The 21,415-nt window shown below is 46.8% G+C and overlaps 1 protein-coding gene across 1 annotated transcript; it reads left to right on the top strand.

The window, feature by feature from the left end:
- The first annotated feature begins 3,417 nt into the window (after positions 1-3,417).
- Positions 3,418-20,297, top strand: tnfsf10l (TNF superfamily member 10, like). Its single transcript, XM_028987816.1, has 5 exons — positions 3,418-3,796; positions 8,859-9,008; positions 13,768-13,804; positions 13,886-13,993; positions 15,658-20,297. The coding sequence occupies exons 1-5, from the start codon at positions 3,596-3,598 to the stop codon at positions 16,110-16,112; spliced, it is 951 nt and encodes a 316-aa protein (XP_028843649.1). The 5' UTR covers positions 3,418-3,595; the 3' UTR covers positions 16,113-20,297.
- The last annotated feature ends 1,118 nt before the right edge of the window (positions 20,298-21,415 follow it).

Here is a 21,415-nt window from a genome sequence, read left to right as displayed (position 1 = left end):
TGAAACGTTTGCGGAGATAGAGAGAGATGCCTTACATCCTGGCCCTGGTCCATTAAGGCCAGACCCTGCACTCGGGACAAGGGAGAAGCCAGTAGACCAAACTCCCTGTTCCCATAAGAACATTAGACCTATGAATGGTATCTTTAGTAATGGAGAGGCAGTGAAAAATACTGACACCCTTCAGCAGAAAGTCTTGAACCCTGCACTTGACCGCTATGCAGAAGACATTATTGCAGATGTGATTGACTGCTCCATAAAGCACACCTTGAAGCATCTACTCAGTAGGAACAAGAAGGGGGACAATTCTCTCATTCCTGCAGGTGAAATGAAACAGAACCTGCACAAGTTGTTACTAGTAAAGACTTGTAGCACTGTGACAGAACTGCAGGGGCTACTGCTCTGGGCCGCAACATCACAGCAGCAGGCCTCCATGCTTCAGCTCCTTCTCCCAGATGCACGCCTTCAAGTCCAGGTAGTTCACTACACAACACACAGATTTGGTCACTGTCACTGAAACAGGTAATCCATATGGTTGTAAATTACATGAACATACAACACCAAGATACTCATGGGACTGTTAATTCTTCCCCTGAAACATATGTCTGATATTAGAGTAAAGATGTCCTATGTAAAAATTCATCCCGGATGAAAATAATACTGGAGCTTATTGTGCTAAATGAGTCTAACAATTTTAAACTTGTGTCCCAGTTTTGCAGTGTGGCCAGCAGAGCTCACCTTACTGGCTGGACAGTTGGGGACCTGGTGACCTTGGTCTGTCAGTACTGTGCGCAATTGGCACAAGATGCCAGTAGAGGGAGCCACGCCAGTGGAATTAGTCTACTGGGATTTCTGCAGGAGCAGACGGGGGTGGAACACTGACCACAAGACAAAGAGTTTCAAAAACTTTTCAATTGAGCGTCCCATCTGACACAACACATATGCAAAGAGAAAAGCGAGATTTTCTTACGATCAGACTTTCAAGATGGATGGACGGACATTGGTGAATAAAGTGTATTGGCTTTGAACCAAAGATTTACAGCATTGCGTATGTGTTGCATGAAGTCTGAGATCCTTTTCTCAAATAAAGGCAATTGTATGTGACCCCTTGTAAACTTCTTCCATGACTGAAATGATGTCGTAAAAAAGCACTTGCAACGTTCTTTGGAAACGGTTTTAAAAGTGCAGCATTTTTTTACTCCTCTGCACTAATGCTCCTAAAGGACTGATACCTAACATGGCAGGAATGCGCTTTTGTGAACTTTTGCCTCCCACTCTTGGCAACTGTTCCTGAAACGACCATCACACACGTCCTGGCCTGTGCAGCACGCAGATGAGGAGCTGACAGTGCAGCTGCAATATCAGGCAAGACACGGTGGGTTTTGAGCCGGGTCCCTGTTCCACACATCTGGAGAATCATTTGTCCCCATTACAAAAAAGGTGGCTGCCAAAAAGAGAGGGAGACAATGAGACAGAGATATGAGGGAACAGAGGGGAAGAAGAGGGTGGAGGCGGTTAAATGGGGTGATTGCAACAGATCTGGGATATATAGAGTGTTCAGGTCTTGGAAGAATTACAAAGAACTTCCTGGACAAACTACCACCAGCCATTGATCAATCGATCACCCGTATATCCCCTAAATCTAAACAGACGTACGCTAAGAACTCCCAGCAACCATTGGACGTTGCACTGAATCATGAGTGAAATATGTTCCCGCCCAGAAGGCCTTTCCAGCAGCCCTTTAACCGTGTCAAGTCAGGTACTTGTGTCTGATGCTGAACAGCAAATTTCAACTTATGTAAAGTTTACTTTATGTAAAGGTATGATATCAGAGTTCTTACACACGCACATGCGTACACATTGCACAAACAATACAAAAATATATAAATACATTATAATTTTTCTTCGTCTAGCACCTAACAATCTCTGAGCATGCTCTTCACTGACAAGTTTGAGCCTTATCAGGGCTCTTAGTTTGTAAACTCAATATTCTATAGAAATCGAACGAGAATTGCTGGTGTCTTCCTCTTGTAAGTCGCTTTGGATAAAAGTGTCTGCTAAATAAAGTAAAGTAAAGTAAAGTAAAGTAAAGTAAAGAGTTCTATTCTGCCAAGTCTGCCATAGTTTCTAAAACGGTATGTAGAAAAATTATGCAAGACAATAAACTTTGCACATTTACAGGACAGAACAGTTTAATATTTGTATGTTTTCCTAAACATTGCTAGGATTGGCTCCAGCTTCCTGGGTCCCCTGGACTGGATGATGGATGATATGATTAAGATTTAAATAAGAAATTCCTTGACATTGGCTCATTTTCTCTGAAGAACACATAACACATTTTATATGACAACTTCACACTGTACACAGCAAAAATGAACCCCACACAAGGGGTGATGAACCCACTGAGAAGATATCAGGTTAGAAGAGTGCAGAAGACAAGTTCATGTGCAGCTGACAATGTTCATGTGCAGCTCAGCCACTACCCACAACATCTTCTGCAGAGTAGAATGCAACTGAATATGTGATGAGGTCATAACTCGTGCAACTCTGTCAGACTAGTTTCATTTGAGAAGTGACAAAGGATCCGGAGCAAAAGCGAAAAAGACAGAGGGAAACCCCCCAGTCTTCTGTGGTTCAGAAGAGGGCGATAATTCTGATGATGTTTCACATACACATGAACTGCGGGCGCACGGTCAGACCAAGGCCCGGTCGGTTCTAACGTGCAGAAAAAGTGTGGTGGGCCGGAGCCTATATCATGCGTTAGTTGGCCATCTGTTTATCATCTTCAGCGGAGATGGAGAAGACAAACAGCAGCTCGCACACGAAGGCCCATCTGTTTGTTGGGGCCACAACAGATCTAGCTACACATTTACATTTGGGGCTGAGCAAGAGAGTAACGTAGAATAAACCTTTTATCTTTTCAGGTGAAATGATCGCATGTTAAATTGTTTATACCACTTTTACTAAAAGATGTAAAGATTGCATACGCATGCATTCAGGGCCAGTGGTGGCCTAGCGGGTGAGGAAGCGGACCCTGTAATCGGAAGGTTGTCGGTTCGAATCACGATCTGCCATGGTGCCACTGAGGTGCCACCGAGCAAAGCACTGTCCCCACACACTGCTCCCTGGTCCCCTGTCATGGCTGCCCACTGCTCACTCAGGGTTATGGTTAAAAGCAGAGGATCACTTCACTTTCACGTCAGAGAATTAATATTTTAGCATATAGCTAATGGAATAAAGGAATAAACACACACACACACGAGATACATTTTACGAAGCGTGTTCTTGTAATGGTGCTATGTGGGGTTAGATTCCTGCCCAAACTCCACAGTCCTGCTAGTCCAGTCTGTTAAAGCAGCACCTTTTACTTCAGGCGAATCTGCGCCCTGAGCCCTGCCTGCCTCCTCCTCCCCTCCTCCCGTCCCTCCTTCCCCGCCTGCCCGAGTCCCGGACTCTTCTCACCGGGCTTCATCCACGGTCCCGCGTGGACGCGCGACTCCGCCGCGGCTCTCTTCTCCCTCTCTCTCTCCCTCTCTCTTTTTTTTTTTTAAATTCGTTGCTTTAATTTTTTTTTTTTTACACATGAGACAGGAATGCCATGGCCACTCAGAACAACCAGGAATACTACAGGTCCGTCAGCAGCGAGTCCACCACATACATGATGGTCCCGGCGAACGGGACGCGGCGCCGGGACGCGCCGTCCAAGCTGTGGGTCGCGATGGTCGTGATCGTCGTGGTGGTGCTGCAGATCGCCTCCACCACGGGACTCTTCGTCTACTTAAACATGTCCCTCTCTCAGGTAAACGTGTGCATGTTTGTGGCGTCTTTGCGCAACCGGGGGAAGGTGGGGACGTGCTGGCTCTTGTTGCGCGACCTCCCCACGTTGCTGGCCCGGTTTTTTCCTGATCGGTTTCCTGCGAGGACTCGTTACGGACGATGGAGACCACAGTTGTACCTGCGTTATTAATATTTACAACTGCATGCATGCCGGTAATAATCGGCCGTGGGCTTTTCGTGTTTGACGGCATTCCACTCGGCAGTTGCTGCCTGCGAGGTTGAAATCGTCTTGGTTAAAGCTGCACACATTTACGTGGATCGTGAAAGAGTCCAAGATGGACATGCATGGTGTGCGAAGGGTCGAAATGAAAAGGAAACCTTAATTAAGAGACCTATGAAATGGAAGTGCAGTGTCCAGTGTTGAGTTCCTGGTGGGAGTGGGGCTTCAGACTCTCAGCAAGGTTTCGGGGAGTTTCCAGGAGCAGCAGGGCTCCGGAACCTTTTTTTTATAAAAAAAAAAGAATCCATACGTCCCTGAGGTGAAACGCACTTTTCCGTGCTGCTGAATTCACCCTGACAAGTCCAGACAAACACGGCACAACACGGCACAACACGGCATGGCAGCTCGTCCTTTTCTCCATATCTGGCAGCAAATCCTCGAGTTGGCCCTGCCACCGCTTCCATCCGTGCCACGGGCAAATCGCTTTCGCTTTGTGTACCTGTGTTGTTGTTCTTCAAAACAGGGTGTTGGCGTTCACCAGAGGTCATGGTTCAGGCGTGCTCGTAACGCCACGAGCCGATAAGAAGACGGGAGCGAAAGGAGCGCCTTTTCAAGCAAGTCACACACACGCACAAAAGGCATCTGTCCCTCGTGTAGCACTTAACAGTTCCCGAGCAGGTTCTTCTTCCTGACAAGTTAGGCCTCATCAGGGCTCCTAGTTTTGTAACTCAAAATTTATCTTCTCCTTGTAAGTCACGTCTGCCAAGTAAAGTAAAGTAAAGTAAAGTAAAGTTTTTATTCCGGCCAGACAGCGAGCTGGCACTTCAGTGTCTGCCCTGTGGACGGACGAGGGACACGTCCAGTCCCCTTCCACTCCCCGTGCCAAAACACACACATTCTCACCTCTTTCTCTTTTCTTAAAAGATAAACGTTAGCCGCTTTGCCCCCTTTGTCATGGGGGTCGGTCCCCTCGCCTGCCCTCCATCGTGTCAGCCGTGACTTCTTCCAGAGTGACACGGGCACCGAACGAGTGTGGGCCATCTGAATGACTTCCTTGTCCCTTATCACCGAGGACGATGCTCGCAGCTCTTTTGCGATAATTGATGAGCGGATAGAAGAGGCCTTGTTGTCTTTTCGTTTCTAAATAAAGCTGAGACGCCCCAACTTGTCCCTCCATGTCCCGCCTTATGCAAACAAACACAGCCCTTTCCATCAAGAAACGGTGCGGCACTAACCATAAATGGCCGCGCTTCGACAAATATGCAGAAACAAAACTATTTCCACAGGCTAGACAGCAGCAGGTTATTTTGTGGGGGACTAAACAGCAGAATGGAAAGGTACGGGACATAAAAAAAGAACGCGAGGGCCTGAGATTGATTATGCGAGCGTGCGCCAGAAGAACGCGCTAATGAGCGTTCCTCCGCAGCGGCGTAAATGTCTCGTGCTCACGCACATCAATGGAGTAACGTGGCAGGGGAAGGAAAAACGCTGGGCTTTATCCAACAGACCCCCCTAATGAAAAAGTGTGAGGGCAAACAAAGGAGGGATCGGCGGAGGGCCTAAAGGCCCACAGGAGGGATCGGCCACCCTGGCATCCCAGAACCACCCCTGTTCCGCGTCTGATCTCGGGGGCGATCGCGGGGAAGGCGGGCTAATTGAATTAAATCCGGAGCTGGAGCACGCAGCTGCAGTCCAGTGTGTGGGGGGGGGGCAGGACCCCGCATAGCTCCGGGGGGGTTTTCTAACACTAATAAACCCGGCTGAAGCCGGGCAGGCCTTGCTAATAAGACGGCGGGTTGAATCAAAGGTTATTAGCGGCGGAGGACGCCGCGTGAGACACCTAGAGCTGCCGCATAAAACGGGAAAGGACGCCGGGAGAGGCGCTCTCTCTGTTGTGCGCACATTTATATTATTGGCAGATTGTTCAGGGAATGAGTCAGAGTTGAGCCTCTTTATGCTCTTGACTGCTTTGCACACTATTTTAATCATCATAACAGCTTCATGTGATGAACAAAAGTCAGCCAAGGGCAAAACTAGTTTCATAACTGTCGGAAAACTGTTCTCATTGTCTAATTTAAAGTGGCCGAGAGAAGCCAAAATTGTGAAATGCTGTCATCACAGAGAAGTTCACTGCTTTGAAGTCTCAAAATAAGAACAAATTTCGATTTTGTAAAAAAAAGTTTAGGAATAAATTCTGTTTTATTGATGGTGCGCCTGTGACTTATTGACATTGTCACTGTCAGTCACCTCCCAATGCCCCTCCCAAACATGTTCTGGTGCCACATCTAATTACAAGGATTTGAGGGATTTATGTAAATCCTCAGGACGTTTCTGAGTGGAAATCAGCAGATCCTGCAGATAGAGGAAGTGACTGTGAGAATGCTCAGAAATCTACTTTTAATCTTAACGTTTCATGTCAGACATTTAAAACAAATGCACTCTCTAATTAGAACCGGCTGCTTCTTGTCAAATCCAGTTTCTGTATTAATTAATGCGGAGAATTCCCTGTCCGTCCTGGAATTTCGTGGTGAGCTGTGGCTCTCTGGGAGATTCCCTGGTTCCTATGACAGTCTGGAGTCTCGGACATTTCGCTCGAGGAACTGTCCGAACGACCCCTGGCCTATTGAAAGGGAGTCACAATCACCGCAGCGCCCGTGACAACGGTCCCAGATTCCACCCGCCATTCACCGAGGGTTTACGAGCCAAACAGAACGGGAATGTGTGCCGATGACGCAACTTCCCAGAAGTTGTAAACAGCAGCATCCAAACTGGCCATCCTGGCTGGGGCGTGTGTGCACAGGTGCGTTCGAAGGGAACACCAGGAAGCAGAACTGTTGCGCTTCTCACAAGGAAGAGAAGGTCTTACGGTTGACAGCTTCGGATAAAAGTTACGTGTTGTGTCCGATAAAGTCATCTTAGTTCCGTGTAAACCTCTCTGAGTCACAGTAACAGCAGGCAAATGCCGACCAGAACCCCCTGACCAGGAACCGCCTGAACCCTTGGCTCTATTTTTCTTTCTTTGACACCACGGGGAGAGTCAGAACTCTCTCTTACACACAAACACACACATGGATTCTGGCATGGATTTATTTGACATGCCTGGTTTCTTCTTCTTCTTTCTTTTTTAAATCCTCTTCCTAAGACCGGGGGATGGGGAGTGGAAAAGTCAGGCCGTGGCTGGAGGAGCGCTCTCTGTCCATCTCTCTCTCTCTCTCTCTCTCTCTCTCTCTCTCCAGAAGCCAGGCGTAACACTGGCGCATTGTTCCACACTTCCTGTAGGTCTCCCTCAGATCAGGCAGGCTTAGTCAGCCCCTTCTGGACTTAACTCCTGTCTGCCTACCCGCAGCCACCTGGATAAGGCCTCAGTTTACGAGTTCATGTCAGTGTTCCAGGGAGTGAGTCTGTGTTTCTGGTACCACATGTAAATTTGGCAACGTGTGGGCCCTCAAATGCCCCGTGATGGATTATGCGCCGGACGTGTTTATGCTGTAGCTGTTCTTCGTTTAAAAAATCTGTGACATCATGTCTGATTTCTGGCGCCCACGTCGGTTTCATTAGAATCACTGAGAGCGACTCGTTCATGGTCCCAAACGAGTGTTTTTCAGCCTGCAGGGACTTTCGTGCATGTACTCACAAGCCCAACTGAGCCCATCCATCAGTGTGACAATCAAGCTTCACTATTATTTAATATATCTCTATATAGTACAGGCCAAAAGTTTGGACACACCTTCTCATTCAATGGGCTTTCTTTATTTTCATGACCATTTACGTTGGTAGATTTTCACTGAAGGCATCAAAACTATGAATGAACACATGTGGAGTTATGTACTTAACAAAAAGTGGAGACCTGGCCTCCACAGTCACCGGACCTGAACCCAATCGAGATGGTTTGGGGTGAGCTGGACCACAGAGTGAAGGCAAAGGGGCCAAACAAGTGCTAAACACCTCTGGGAACTCCATCAAGACTGTTGGAAAACTATTTCAGGTGACGACCTCTTGAAGCTCATCGAGAGAATGCCAAGAGTGTGCAAAGCAGTAATCAGAGCAAAGAAACTAGAATATAAAACATGTTTTAAGTTATTTCACCTTTTTTTGTTAAGTACATAACTCCACATGTGTTCATTCATAGTTTTGATGCCTTCAGTGAGAATCTACCAACGTAAATGGTCATGAAAATAAAGAAAACACATTGAATGAGAAGGTGCGTCCAAACTTTTGGCCTGTACTGTATCTATATATGTGGGTGCGTGCGTGTATTCTGTCTTTCAAAGTGCAACCCTTCATCGTGAGCCCCAGTTTCCTGCTGTCAGCGCCCCGATCCGCCTTGCAAGCAACAACATCCCCCAATGAGAAAGAACAACAGACTCATTAGGCTGCAGTGTCACGGACCAGCAAGAATCATTAAGAGCAGTCATGAACCGTGACTTTGCGCAATTTGGGACTCGGTGCACTAAATTGCACGCAGCTCTTTAATTTAAGATGTAAATTGTTTGCAATCATTTGTGAGTCTGGCCTTTCGAGTTGACCGAATGCAGAAAAAGAATGATAAGCTGCAGAAGCGGAGAAGAAGTTCTTTTTCCTCTGAACATATAACGTGCCGTGGAAACTCTCTCCAGTTGCCTGCTGTAAAGCCTGGAACGGAACTGGAACGTTGCATAAAAACTGCACCTCCACCGCCTTCAGTTAAATCCTTTAAAGGCACAATTATGTGAGAACGCACTCCACACATATTAACCTTGTGACTTGGCATCAAGCTGACATTATTTTTTTTTACCGTGGTCAGCTGGCAAGGGACGGGTAGTAAAACAGCGGCAGCCACGCGTGGAGCAGGGTCGACCCTGACCAACTCTGTTTCCATTGGCAGGTGAAGAGCCAGGGCGTGAGTGAGGAGCTGCGCTGCCTGGGCCTGCTCAACGCCCTGGACAAGGACCAGGACATCCCGGACAATCTGGCCCAGCTGTTCGGGGAGCCCTGCATTAGGCTGGCCGAGGGCATCAAGACCTACATCTCGAAGGTGAGAGAAACATCTGGCAGCGGTTAAAATGCTTCACCGCGCACTGCCATATCTCGCAATCGTGCCGTGCCCTTCGCTGTTCTGGAGTAAGTGTTTGTGGTCTCATTTGGAAGTGTAAAATGCTGCGGTTTTATTCGATCCCCTTTGGTTCAGGAAGTCTTAATGTCTAGCCTGTACCACCAGACACCATTCAAACAGGGGAGCAGTGACCAAAAAAAAAAAACCCTAAATGGAGGAAAATACAATATGGGATTAGTCCCTGACTCATGCCGTTTTAATTCCCCCTTCTATACGTTTCTCGGCGGCTAACCATCATGAGTCACAGCCTTGTCCTTCATGTGAACCGGACCCGAAAAAGCCCAGCAAGCGACTGGCATGAATTCCCGACTGGACATTTCCTCCCTTTTTAATCCCGCCCGCCACAATTCCCACAGCGAATAACGTAAAAAAAGAAGAAGAAGAGCGAGTGTGAAAAGAAGAGTTTGGATCGCGGATGGCTTTGAAGATCGCAGTGCAGTGATCGGATTCCAGTCAGATTGCACTCTGTATAAATCACTCGGGCGCTTATCGCCGCTGATGTCCCGCCGCGTCCCCTCCCTCTCTCAAACGCCTCAGCTGCGAGCGATTTACCGGCCCTACGAAGCCACGGCGTTACGGGCCCGTAATTTCAAACACATGGGCCACTCCTGGGAGACGGGGGTGCAATTACGGGACCCCGCGGAACCCCCGGATCCAGTAAAAGGTCGCACGCGCGAGAGGGAGAGAATGGGAGAGTGTGCGTGGCGAGAAGGAGGGCAAGGACGCGAGCGGCGTAATCAAACCGGGGGACAGAGCTGAAGGAACAGGTTCCGCGGCTCCGCGGGAGGGGAAAGTACGAGGCGGCCAGGACGCAGCCGGCGTCCAGCGCACCTGGTTGTTATTACGTCCAACAAAAGAAACGTCAAGACCGCACCGCTACGTATTCAAGAGTCCTGGCTGCAGAGGACGGGGGACTTTTGACTTTGGTGGAGCTGGAGAAGGATGTCGAGGGGCGGCAGGAAAGTGTTTGTGTAATGTCCCCTGGACACGCCACGGCTATTGTTTCTGTCTCTTGTCTCACGGCCTGTGATCTGGAGCCAGAATTGAGGTGTGGGCTGGACGTCGTGATGTCTGCATGCTTGAGTGAGACATCAATCACGTCAATATATGCCTGCAGACGCAGTTGGACAAAAAAATGAACACACCGTGAACACAGATTCACTAATTGAGGAAATAGCACAAATGTGATGTAGTCCAAACGAAGAATAATGATTTTTAACATGATTTTAAGCTGTTTAAATCAGCCAAGTGGTGTTATGATGACAACATCTCACGTTCTCGGCTTTTTCGTGTTAATGAGTATGTCAGGAAGTTGGTCGCCATGATCAGTCATGAAGGAGACGATGAACAATCTGATACGCCAAAAAACGCTTTGTTTTATTCTGGTAAAATATGTTTCCTGTATTAGATTCTTGCGAATAGCCTCCATACAGTAGGCGTGTTGAAGCCACTTCTGTAGTAAATTGTTCATCGAGCTAAGAAAGCAAAACTACACATGCAAATGTAATACAGTAAATGGACGTAATTATATCATTACAGACAAGTAGTAACAGACGGGGCTTCGTGTAACACGCTATGGACGTATCCGACATAACATCACCTGCAATAAAAGCAACGCTCCCCGGGGCCGATCGGTTCTCGTTGAGAATTCGGGCCAGTCCCAGAACAGGTCGGGTCAAACCCCCCCCACCCCCCACCCCAACAAAAATCCTTAAATCCCAGCTCATTTTCTGACTCTGCTCAATGGGACGTTTTGTGTCCCCTCCCTCCGCTGCCTCTAAACCCCCAACCCCCCCCTCCTCCCCTCTCAAGCGTCTCAGATTCTCCTAATGACTTATTAAATTCGGGAAGCGTCCCATCTCTCCAGGCAAAGGGATTTGTATTGAGCCCCTGCCGCCCCCATGGATGTATGCGTCGGGTGGCGAGGACAGGGACACTTGGCAGGGTGTGGGTGGGAAAGGAAGGCCTGGGGGGCCTTGGTGAGCCACCAACTGTAAGGAGTAAAACTTTTCCGGCGCGGTGAGAGGGGTCGTGCTGTCGTGGTGGGTGAAATGCGTGTAGTTTGTTCTGGTCTTTTTCAAAGGAGGAGCCGGGGAGGCTTCGTGGAGCATGCGAGGGCTCTGCTTTCTAATATGTAAACAGTGGTGAAGGAGCAAAAGAACAAAAACAGGAGGAAAAAAAAAGGCAAAGAGAGAGAGAGAGAGAGAGGGGAGGGGGCAAGAAGGCGAGCGAGAGAGAGAGAGAGAGAGAGAAGTTAATAAAACCGCAGAGCCCGATCCAACGGACGATCTCATGTTGCGCTAGTGCGCCGGGGCAGCGCAGCCAAAAATGTGCTCGGCGCTCGGAGCTGGTATTACTTAGAGTCGGATTTCACACAATGGCTCTGGAGCGAGAGGCAGCGTCCCTCTCCTCCTTCACTGCTCAAGTCTGACAGAGTTAAAGCCATTAAGCTTTCTCTCGTTCTCCCTCTCTTTTTCTTTTTCTTTTTCTGCTTGTTTGATATCTGAAATAGTCTTGTCGCTTGAGTGAGAAGCAGTGACCTCACAGCAAGTTTACTTTGGGCGGCAGTGGCGAGCAGAGACCGGAGGCACGGACGCTTCGCTCTGATTGGCCGAGCACAGACACACGCATAACAGCCGAAAGCACGTCTCATGCACACACGATCACAAACGCTGCCCCTGATTCGCACTGTCGCCGTAGACAGGCGCACACGCAAACACACACGCAGAGCAAAAACGCAAGTTAGTCATTTGTCTTCCAGTGAACAAAGTCCTCGGCGTGTTTGTTCCTTTCTCGGCACCTCCAGGAGGCAAGTGGTTAATGAGCCACCTCAAGGAAGAAGGAATATATATATATATATATATATATATATTTCCCCATTCTTTTCTCAGCAGGAGGCCTTGTGCTTTATTCAACGTGCCGTAAAGAGCACGGCCCTTCATAGATGCCTGCTTGTCCTGCTTGTACTTTCTGGAAGCCTTTATCGTCTGTTTCATTCAATTAAAGCAAAAGAATTCAAGTCCGAAGCGGACGTCATACAAGCCGTTCCTCTTTTTTTAATGAGGGGGGGTAAACCGCGGTGCCACTCGCGGCACGCACCAAGCGCCGTAAATTTCCTGTAGTACTGTAGGACATCAGGCTAAGCCTGCTTTCACCACAATACTCAGACCAAAACAGAAGGGACGTGTAATGAGAAACAGACGAGTACCTTATCTCAGGTATGTCCTTATTACAGACGCCCCCAGCGGTTGGCGTGACCGCGGCTGAAGGTCGTGTGGGCAGGGCCTTGATGTAAAACACATGCCAAATTGCCTAGTTGGTTTTTGGAGCGTGCGCCTGTCTATGTGAGGGGGTAAAATTGTAAAATAGTTCAATAAATTAAGACGAGGAGTGGAGAGAGGGGAGGAGGAGGAGTTAAAAGTTACACAAAGTCGGAAATCACACATGAATTTTCAATCAAGTTAAATCAGCTAGTGTAATTAACACATTTACTCTAATGTCAGATGTAATCAGTTTTGATTGGTGGGCGGGAGCATCAAATATAATAAAATAGTGAGTAATGTTACTAACTACATAAGATAGCAAGTCATGAGGTGAAGTGAAAGTGAGGGGATTCTCATTGTGAAACACTGCAGCACAGCACGTGGTGACACAACGAAATGTGTCCTCTGCATTTAACCAATCACCCTGAGTGAGCAGTGGGCAGCCATGACAGGCGCCCGGGGAGCAGTGTGTGGGGCGGATCTGGATTTGAACCGGCAACTTTCTGATTACGGGGCCGTTTTCTTTAGCCGCTAGGCCACCACTGCACCCAAAAGAAGTCCTTCGAGCCGGAATTGAACCATCGACCTAAGGAAAAAGTAAAGTAAGATTAGGACAAGCATGAAATAAGAAGACATACAGGTGCTTTTAGATTCTAGATAAAGTCAAAAATAGTATTAATAATAAGCAACAAATAGTAATCATAATACAAATACATAATACAAGAAAAATGAGTAAAACAAGAATAATTAAAAGAGAAAAAGAAATCACAGGTAAAATACCATCTCCATGTTAAAAGAGAGACAAGGGAGGGACTCTGCTTCTCTAGCTGCTACAGGTAAATAGAAGGTCTGCTGGAGTGGAGGTTGGAGTGGCGGAGGCGTCGGCTTAAAGCTGAGCTAAAGGCAGATGGGAGGGTGAGCGATGATGTCACGTTACAGAGCCATGATGGATGGAGCGCGGAAACAGGGCCAAGAAACACAGAGCGGCCGTATCAAGTGAGAAGTGTTTTGAGGGAATGCTGGTCTGGGAGAGGGTGTTAAAAGGGGCGCAAAAAAAAAGGGTGAATAAAAAATGGGGGTGGTTGGGCAAGAATAAGGAAACGAGACAGAGACAGGAGGAGGAGGGAGGTAGCATTCCATCTTACAGAAGAAAGAACATGTATCCGCACAATCGCATGCCGCATACCTCCTCTATGCAAAAGCAGGGGCTGAGTGACGCTGACATGAAACAGAGCCTGGTGGAAAAGGAAGCCGGTAAAATAAAAGTCTCTGTATTGTGTTTCCAAAGTGGACAGCTTCTGAGACAGCGACTCGTCATGTGAATGGATAAGGTGTCGTGAAAAATGAATCAACAAAGCCGTGAGTCATTGTCAGGCACTTTCTGGCTCTCATGGGAACTTTCTTTCCACGTTCCGCAGGTAACAGAAAACATCCTCTCCAAATACCCCCTTCAAGGTGAGTCCCACGCATGGCCTCAGCACTTCGCGCGGTACCCACGAACCGGGTTTAACCTGTTCTTCCTTCCCCTGCCGAAAGAGCCCCGAACGCTGCCGCGCACTTTCAACACGTCGGGGTCCAAGTTTGTGACCTCGCTGACGCAGAGGCCATCGGCTCACCTCACGCTCCGAGACGTTAGTCTGCAAGGTGAGTGTGTTGACCTTCAGAGTGAATTGATGCGGCGTATACATGCAGCAGCCAGGGGACAGCTTATGGCTGCTGCAGAGACTTTGGAAAGTATCATCTGTACCTCGGAATGGTTCATTCATGCAAAGCAATGGTGTTAAATATAAACATCCTGTGCAGTACACTCAGACTGGCGGTGTCCAGTTGCCTCAGAAAATTGGGAAGTGTTTCAGAATGGCATGATAACGATAAAGATAAGAATGTCCACGTCAAATGACGCTTGACTCAAGTTGCTTGTGTGCGTGGGTGTGTGACTCTGTTTTTTTGCATTGGTTGATTTCAGTGACTTGCTGACACTAATAATGACCTTGTAGAGTAAAACACTAAAGCGCAGGCCTAAAAACCCTCTTCAACCCGCAGTTCTCAGCAGTTCTTGACACAATTCTGAAATAATACACCAGATCCTCGGACGTGAGAGGCTTAAAGGATCCTTTGGCATTAATTTTACAAAAAGTAAATAACGATCAGCCATAAAATGATGAGGCCTTATGTTGAGGAGGTCAAAAGCATGGGCTCAGCTAGCCCTCTGGGCTGTTGGTGAATGGTGCCAAGCTGCCATCAGCTGATCCTTTAAGTCCTGCTTTTCAGCATTTCTGGTGAATTCAGAGGCAGGGGCTACACCACAAGGATGAAATGGTCCCTCGCTGCCTGATATGTACCACCCGCTGCCAGGTACCACTGTAATGAGATGATGAATGTGGATTCGCTTCATCTGTCAGTGTTCGTAATGTTCATTTCACACGTTTTATGACGACTGAAACTGTACAGAGTCAGCTGAGTGCAAACGTGTTATTGGCTTGATAGAATTATGCATTTAAACGACGATTCCAGTCTTTTCTTAACCTGAATATGGTCACAGATGAAGCACAGTCTTCTGATTCGAGGCAGAGGAATTTGAGGGGTGGGGGATTTAAAACTAAACCCACATTGAGAGAAACAGCCTCTTATTGGTTACAACACGGGCTGATTTATCCTTGAGTTGCACCAAAACTAGAGAGAGAGAGAGAGAGAGAGAGAACAGCACAGTTCATCATAATAGAGTATTTACACGAGTGTCAAAACACAATCCTCATGCCTTTTGATGTGCCAAGGCCTGCGCTGAGAACAGCTTTATTACCGGACAGGAGCTTTGAGCAGGGAGGGCTCGACATCTGCTCTCCATTTTTATTTTTTCTGATCTCTCCCTCCATACTGTGAGAGCAGCGCATCAGGGTTCCTGTGATTTCCATTGAGAAATGTGTCTAATGTTGTTTAGGTAACTCTTCTCTGCCCTCTTTTTGTCACTTTGCATTTCTTCTTTCTCCTCTTTTTTCATCTCCGCAGCTTTATCTTTTTCATCTCTTAAACTCATCCTTTCTTCTGAACTTTGCCCTGAACCCAATATTTCTGTCTCCTTTTCTTTCCTGAATGTCTTTCTATTCGCTTCCCCCTCCCTTCTTCCCTCTCCCTGTCACATTTCTCTCCCTTCCTTTATCCCTCAGTCTCCCCCACACTTCCCCCAGTGTTTTCCTCCTTTTTTCCTTGTGGAGTTCTGTCTTTTTTCCTCTTGCACCGTTCCGTCATTATTTGCCATCACGGCGCTCTCTCTGACCCTCTATAACCGGACCCTTGCTTTCATCCCTCAGGCCCATATCCGACCCCCGAGCCCGACCTCCACCAGTCCTGCCGGCACCCGGTTCGCTCCTGGGCCAACGGCAGCTTCGGCGCTCACCTCCACAACATGACCCTGCTGCCCACGGGGCGCCTGCGCGTCCCGCAGGACGGCCGCTACTACCTGTACGCCCAGGTGTACTTCCGCTACCCGGCCCCCAGCAGCGAGGCGGACCAGCGCAGCGCCAGCCACCAGCTGGTGCAGTGCATATACAAGAAGACCACCTACCTGCGGCCCATCCAGCTGCTGAAGGGCGTGGGCACCAAGTGCTGGGCGCCCGACGCCGAGTACGCCCTGCACTCCGTGTACCAGGGAGGGCTGTTTGAGCTGCGCGCGGGCGACGAGGTTTTCGTCTCCGTGTCCTCGCCAAACATGGTGCACGCCGAGGAATCGGCCAGCTACTTCGGGGCCTTCCGTTTGGACCTGTGAGACGACATCGCTGCTCCAGGGAGAGGCTCGAAGGTGACAGGTGGTCGCTGTGGTTGGGGTGGGGGGGGTTCTGAGGTGCACTCTGACGTGAAGGAGGCGACTTTCATAAGAATTCTGAACTTTTTTCTTTTTTTTTTACAAAAGACAGAAGAATGAATGTATTTTAAGCCACATCAGAGGTCTGAAATAGGGATGCGGTAAAAAAGAATGGAATAGGATTTCCGACGACCAAGTATGCTTCTGTGAGGCTGAAGCTGTCTAATGGAGTTAATGCCTGTCTAATGCCTTCCTCGGAATGTAACTGGACAAAGGCCACGGTTAAAGCAGGCCGTGGAATAGCGGGAGGAATATCAGGTTGGTGAAGGACAGGGACTCGCGGAATGCCGCAATGCCTCACAAAGCACAGCAAGGTATGCGGTCCTGTGGGGGCTCGGAGGTGGACTCTCACAATCGCGCTACGAAAGAATTTACCCACACCCGTCGGACCTGTGGAGCAGCTTGCCAAGGATGAAAGCGGAGTCGAAAGCAGACTGCACATAATACACACACACACACACACACACACACACACACACCTTGTACATATGCTGAGCACCGTACACGGAGGGCCAGGAGCTTTGCACAAATGGGGCAGTAAAGCATAATAACTTATTTTCTGAAGCCTTGAATAGTGCCTTAACATTTTACTTATTTTCAAGTTGAAACTAACTTGCTTTCATTTCTTTTGAACTTTTTAACAATGAGTTCATTTCATACAATAGCACAAACCGCGGTGAATATGGTATTTCTTCAGTCTGAACTAATTTGATTTTATATTATCGATAATCAACATTTTATGGGGGATTCAAGGTTATTTAATGCAGCAGAGGACATAAGGTTAGTTTGAACTTGAATGAAATTCTGCTCAGTATTCTTGCTTGTGGATATACTCCACAGGCTGGCAGTCTGGGCCCATTCTCATATATATAAAAAATTTTAAAAACGAACGGAAGTGGATGGTTTTTGAGGTGTAAATTTAACATGCACTGTAAGTGCAGTTTAAAGGATGTGAAAATTCATATGCGAGTTTCATAACCACCTTCATCACAGATTCAGTCCAGATCCTTTCCAGCATATTTTGGAAGAAACTTCCAGCACCTTTTCATCACACACCTAATACATCTTGTTCAACAACCAACAGGTTGAGGCAAAATCACAACAGGCTATACAATACTGAAAACCCATCAGTTAAAGTCGCTTTTGGAATATTATTTTAAGTATAAAATGCTGTTTTTGTTTATTTGTTGGTCCAAACCTCTGACCTGTTGTGTAATAGCTGGTGCAGCCCACGCCTTTTGTTGAGCCCACCGTGAGCAAGGAGCAGTAACTGTCAGTCACTCACAGGCATCATCTGTTCCATGCCATAAATCAGATATATTCCATATTCCTCCTAACAACACATGTTGCCTATTACATTAGGTAACTCTAAACGCTTCGTCCCAGCGGACGGGCGCTGAGTAATCAGCAGACTGTCGACGAGCACACATCTGATTGCCATAATTGACTCAGAAAGCTGCATTCACCCACCCATCCGTTTTCCATACTAGTTTATTCCGTACAGGGTTATGAGGAGGGGTTGGAGCCAGTCCCAGAGCATCTACAGGTTCCTGCAGGAGCAACCCTGGCCAGTCTATTCCAGGGAGTGAAACTGGACAAAAAAAGCTCCATGAAACTCGGAGAGGCCTGCATTGTTATTATAGCAGTGACAGGCATTTTGGACTCTGTGAAATTGTGCAGTAAAGTCCATGAGTGAATTCACTAGTCAACACAAAAACCCTGCTGGGTTAATTGATTCGATAAAGCATAAATGCAACAAGTTTAGCTGGAGAGTCCCACCAGACAAACGCACACGCACCATCCATGTCTGCTGTTTGCTCTTTGCTCCTCCAGGAAGCAAAAAAAGCAACGTGTGGGCCACCTCACATGTTTTCTGAGCAGATGAGGAGGTTAAACACCCAGTCTTAGCAACGCAACAGTCACGCCTTCAAAGCCTTTTTCTGTTCTCCTAAACCAAAGGTCTTGCAATGTCCATACACTCGGCTAGAATCAGTCATCTCCTGAATAACGAGAGGCGTGACAGGAGAACCCCACATGCATGCTGCCTCCTTTTCTAAATTTCTGCCGTGATCAATGAGGTTGTTTTGGATTTTTTTTTTTTTTTAATTATTGTCACTGTTTTGTCATGCCTAAATGTTGCATCAATCATAAACTCACCAATCACACTTGTTCTGGGTTTAAACCTGTGTACATATTGTAATTTAAATACATATACTGTGTCTATTCAAAAAAAAAAAGAAGAAGAATGTTTATAAGGGGCGGGCCTATTATTTTGTTCTCAGAACGGACTGTTCATTGTAAAGGTTGTAAATGGTGTCGCACTGGACTCTGGACCTAAAAGAATTGCCATTACTTCACGGTACCTGTCAGGCAGACGTTGTGTGTGAGGCTGCACGAGCCAAGACTATAAAAGCATGAAACCTTAGCACTTTTTATTGTTGTTGTTTTGCTTTCCTCTGGAATGACTTGGGGTTTCATGCGATACTGTGATTAATCACATATTGTCGACATTTATCCGCTCCTCGCGGCGTGCAAGATTAAAGATAAGCAAAAGGAACGAGTGAGCATTGTTAAAGCTTAATCCTGACCCCATGCAGAACAGCTACGTGATATGACTTTAGTTGAAGTGTGACCTGGCAATCCGTCTTGGTGTGGGGGGAGAAGTTCACTTTGAGCTACATGAGGTTTTTTTCAATGCTGGCTGGTTTGTGTTGTGGAGTAACAGCCCCATGCAACCGTCCCAACTGCAAGTTGTGCAAAATATATTACTTTGGACTTTATAGGGAATGTGATACACAACGTCTACCATGGTATGATGCTTTCACAATATCAGTGACCATAGATTCATTACTGAATACATCACGGTACATTTGGCCATGATATTTTAGCATTAAAATCTAATTTTTGACTATATGAAAAGTAATAAAAAAACATACCAATATTATCTCATATCAATATTAAAATTCAGGATTTAAGTATTGGTAATGCATCAGAATGTAAAATGTCTTATTAAGACTAATACACTTCCTGCATCAGCAAAATTATGCCAATATCAAGGTAACAAACAAACAAAGTTATTTTTTGATAATGAGAGATGAACCAATCAGCATCCAGTACAAGAAAGAAAGAGCAGTCCTGACCTTTCTAATAACTGAGGTGGTGTAGAAATTCTGTCCCAGCTCAAAGTGTCCCTCTTCCCTGACACCCTCATCATTCAAACCATTAAAGTGTTCTCTTGAGTATGAGGCTCCTCCAGGCCAGTATAAACAGAGAAGCTATTCTGGTCACAGTAAAGACTTTTCAAAGAACTCCAGCTCCTTCTGCCCCGAATATAGGAACGTTTCTCAGTGCTTCAGTTTGCCACAAGTATCAATATTCTTCAGACTCCAGAAATGCTACTCTTTCTTTTGCCCTAGTTCCAGGTATTATTGGGTCAGGCCCATCAGCGGGCCTATAGGCCAGCATATAGACTATAGGGGGTCCAGAGAGGTACTGCAAGCCAAGGGAGAACAAAATTCCAGTGTTTGTTTCCAGTGGAGGTCTGTGGGTTCCCAGTGGGATTGCCCCTACTATGCCAAGAATTAAATGTGAACGTGGGAGAGAATAAAAATGTAAAAATATGTTAAGAAGACTGTGGTATGATTGTGTTTGAATGTTTCCTGTCAGGTGGATTTAAAGACTTGCGTATGAACTTAAAAAAACTCATAAAAAGGGGGGGGGGGTATTACGTTCCTGTAATCGTGAAACTGTTGGAGTTGTGCTGGTGCGGAACCACACAGAACACACCAGGGACTTACGAGCAGAGCCATACGAAACAAAAAAGTCCATTGTTTCGTGTGTTTTTTTTTTCCTGTGTCTAATTGTCCCTTTTCCACCCTCCTGAAAATTTGTAATATCTTTGTTTCAGAATCTGTCTCTGTCTTGAATTATCGAAATCATGTGCACTGAATGTTTTGGTTCTTTCTGTTCTTTTTTGTTGTTGTAAGAATGTATATGTGCTTTGTATTGTTCACCACTAGTTCACAGAGGATGTGGTCAGAGTGTTTTCTATGACTTCACACGTAACAATTAAAGAGTTTGTTTCCAGAGGAGGTCCGACTGGTGACTGTATTGTGCTTTAGAACGTCTAGACTGACTCTGCTCACCACATCTGGTTGATATACATCATGACCACCCCCCACAGTCCCTGCAAAGGGACGTCTTTAAATAACCCGTACCCAGGGCCCCAGCAGCCCCCCCCCCAAAACCAGCCATTCAAGCCACCACTCAGACAGACTGACAGTGACGCATCACAATGCCTGAGGAGGGTGACTGATGTACCCACCCCCTCCCCAACCCCTACACTACGCCCCCCCACAGGCAGCCTACAAATCACCCGGCCGGACCGCCCCGCAGTCCGCTCCACTTCGAGGCCTCGCTGTGAATGTGTGGGGGATCCTGGGATGGATCCCTTTCCTCTGAAAAAGTCCCAGATTCCAGCGTACACCCAGGTATGACATCACCGCCACATCTTGGAAGGAAGTCTCAGTTCTGGCCTCAGTCTCTGCATTCAGTAGAGTATCTGCTGTGTCTCCTCGTGTGTGTGGGTGGGCGACACTATGACTGAATCTTTGTGAAGATTATGGTAAACTGTTCAAAACAAACCAATTGCCACCAATAAAATAAATAGCAGAAACACCAAATATGCTTGCAATTCCCATAATCAGCTGAAAAAAATATTTTTTAAAAAATTCAGAACTTGTGGGCTTTCTGCACCTACTGTTAAATAGGTCCCAGTGAGTCTGGCAACTTCATCAACATCTTTGTCAGCCAAAGAAATTCTGTTTGCTCTAACAGACGTTCATCTTGTCCATGGCGTATTGGTTGTGGTTGAAGATATGGGATGTACTTAAATTCCAGAACAGTTTTTAAAAATCATATCCGATATTATAGCAAATGTATAAATCCATCTTGAGAAAGAGTTGACCATGTCAGCATAGACAATATGCTTTTTTCATTCTTGTTATTTGCTAGTGTTCTCCTAAAGCATTTCAGAATACCAAAAAATTGGGTAGAATTCTAATGTTGTGTTGTTTCAGAAGGGCTACAGTGTTTACTTATTACTACTTATTGAATACCATTTCATAAACTAAAGCAGCATTTCAGGTTTTTTAATGCCACATGGTGGCCTAGGCGGTAAGGAAGCAGACTTGTTCCTGGAGGGTTGT

This window comes from Denticeps clupeoides, chromosome 1, assembly GCF_900700375.1.
Source record: "Denticeps clupeoides chromosome 1, fDenClu1.1, whole genome shotgun sequence".
Taxonomy (NCBI): Eukaryota; Metazoa; Chordata; class Actinopteri; order Clupeiformes; family Denticipitidae; genus Denticeps; species Denticeps clupeoides.
Note: the sequence above shows the minus strand (reverse complement) of the source record. Positions and strands in the feature narration are given on the sequence as shown.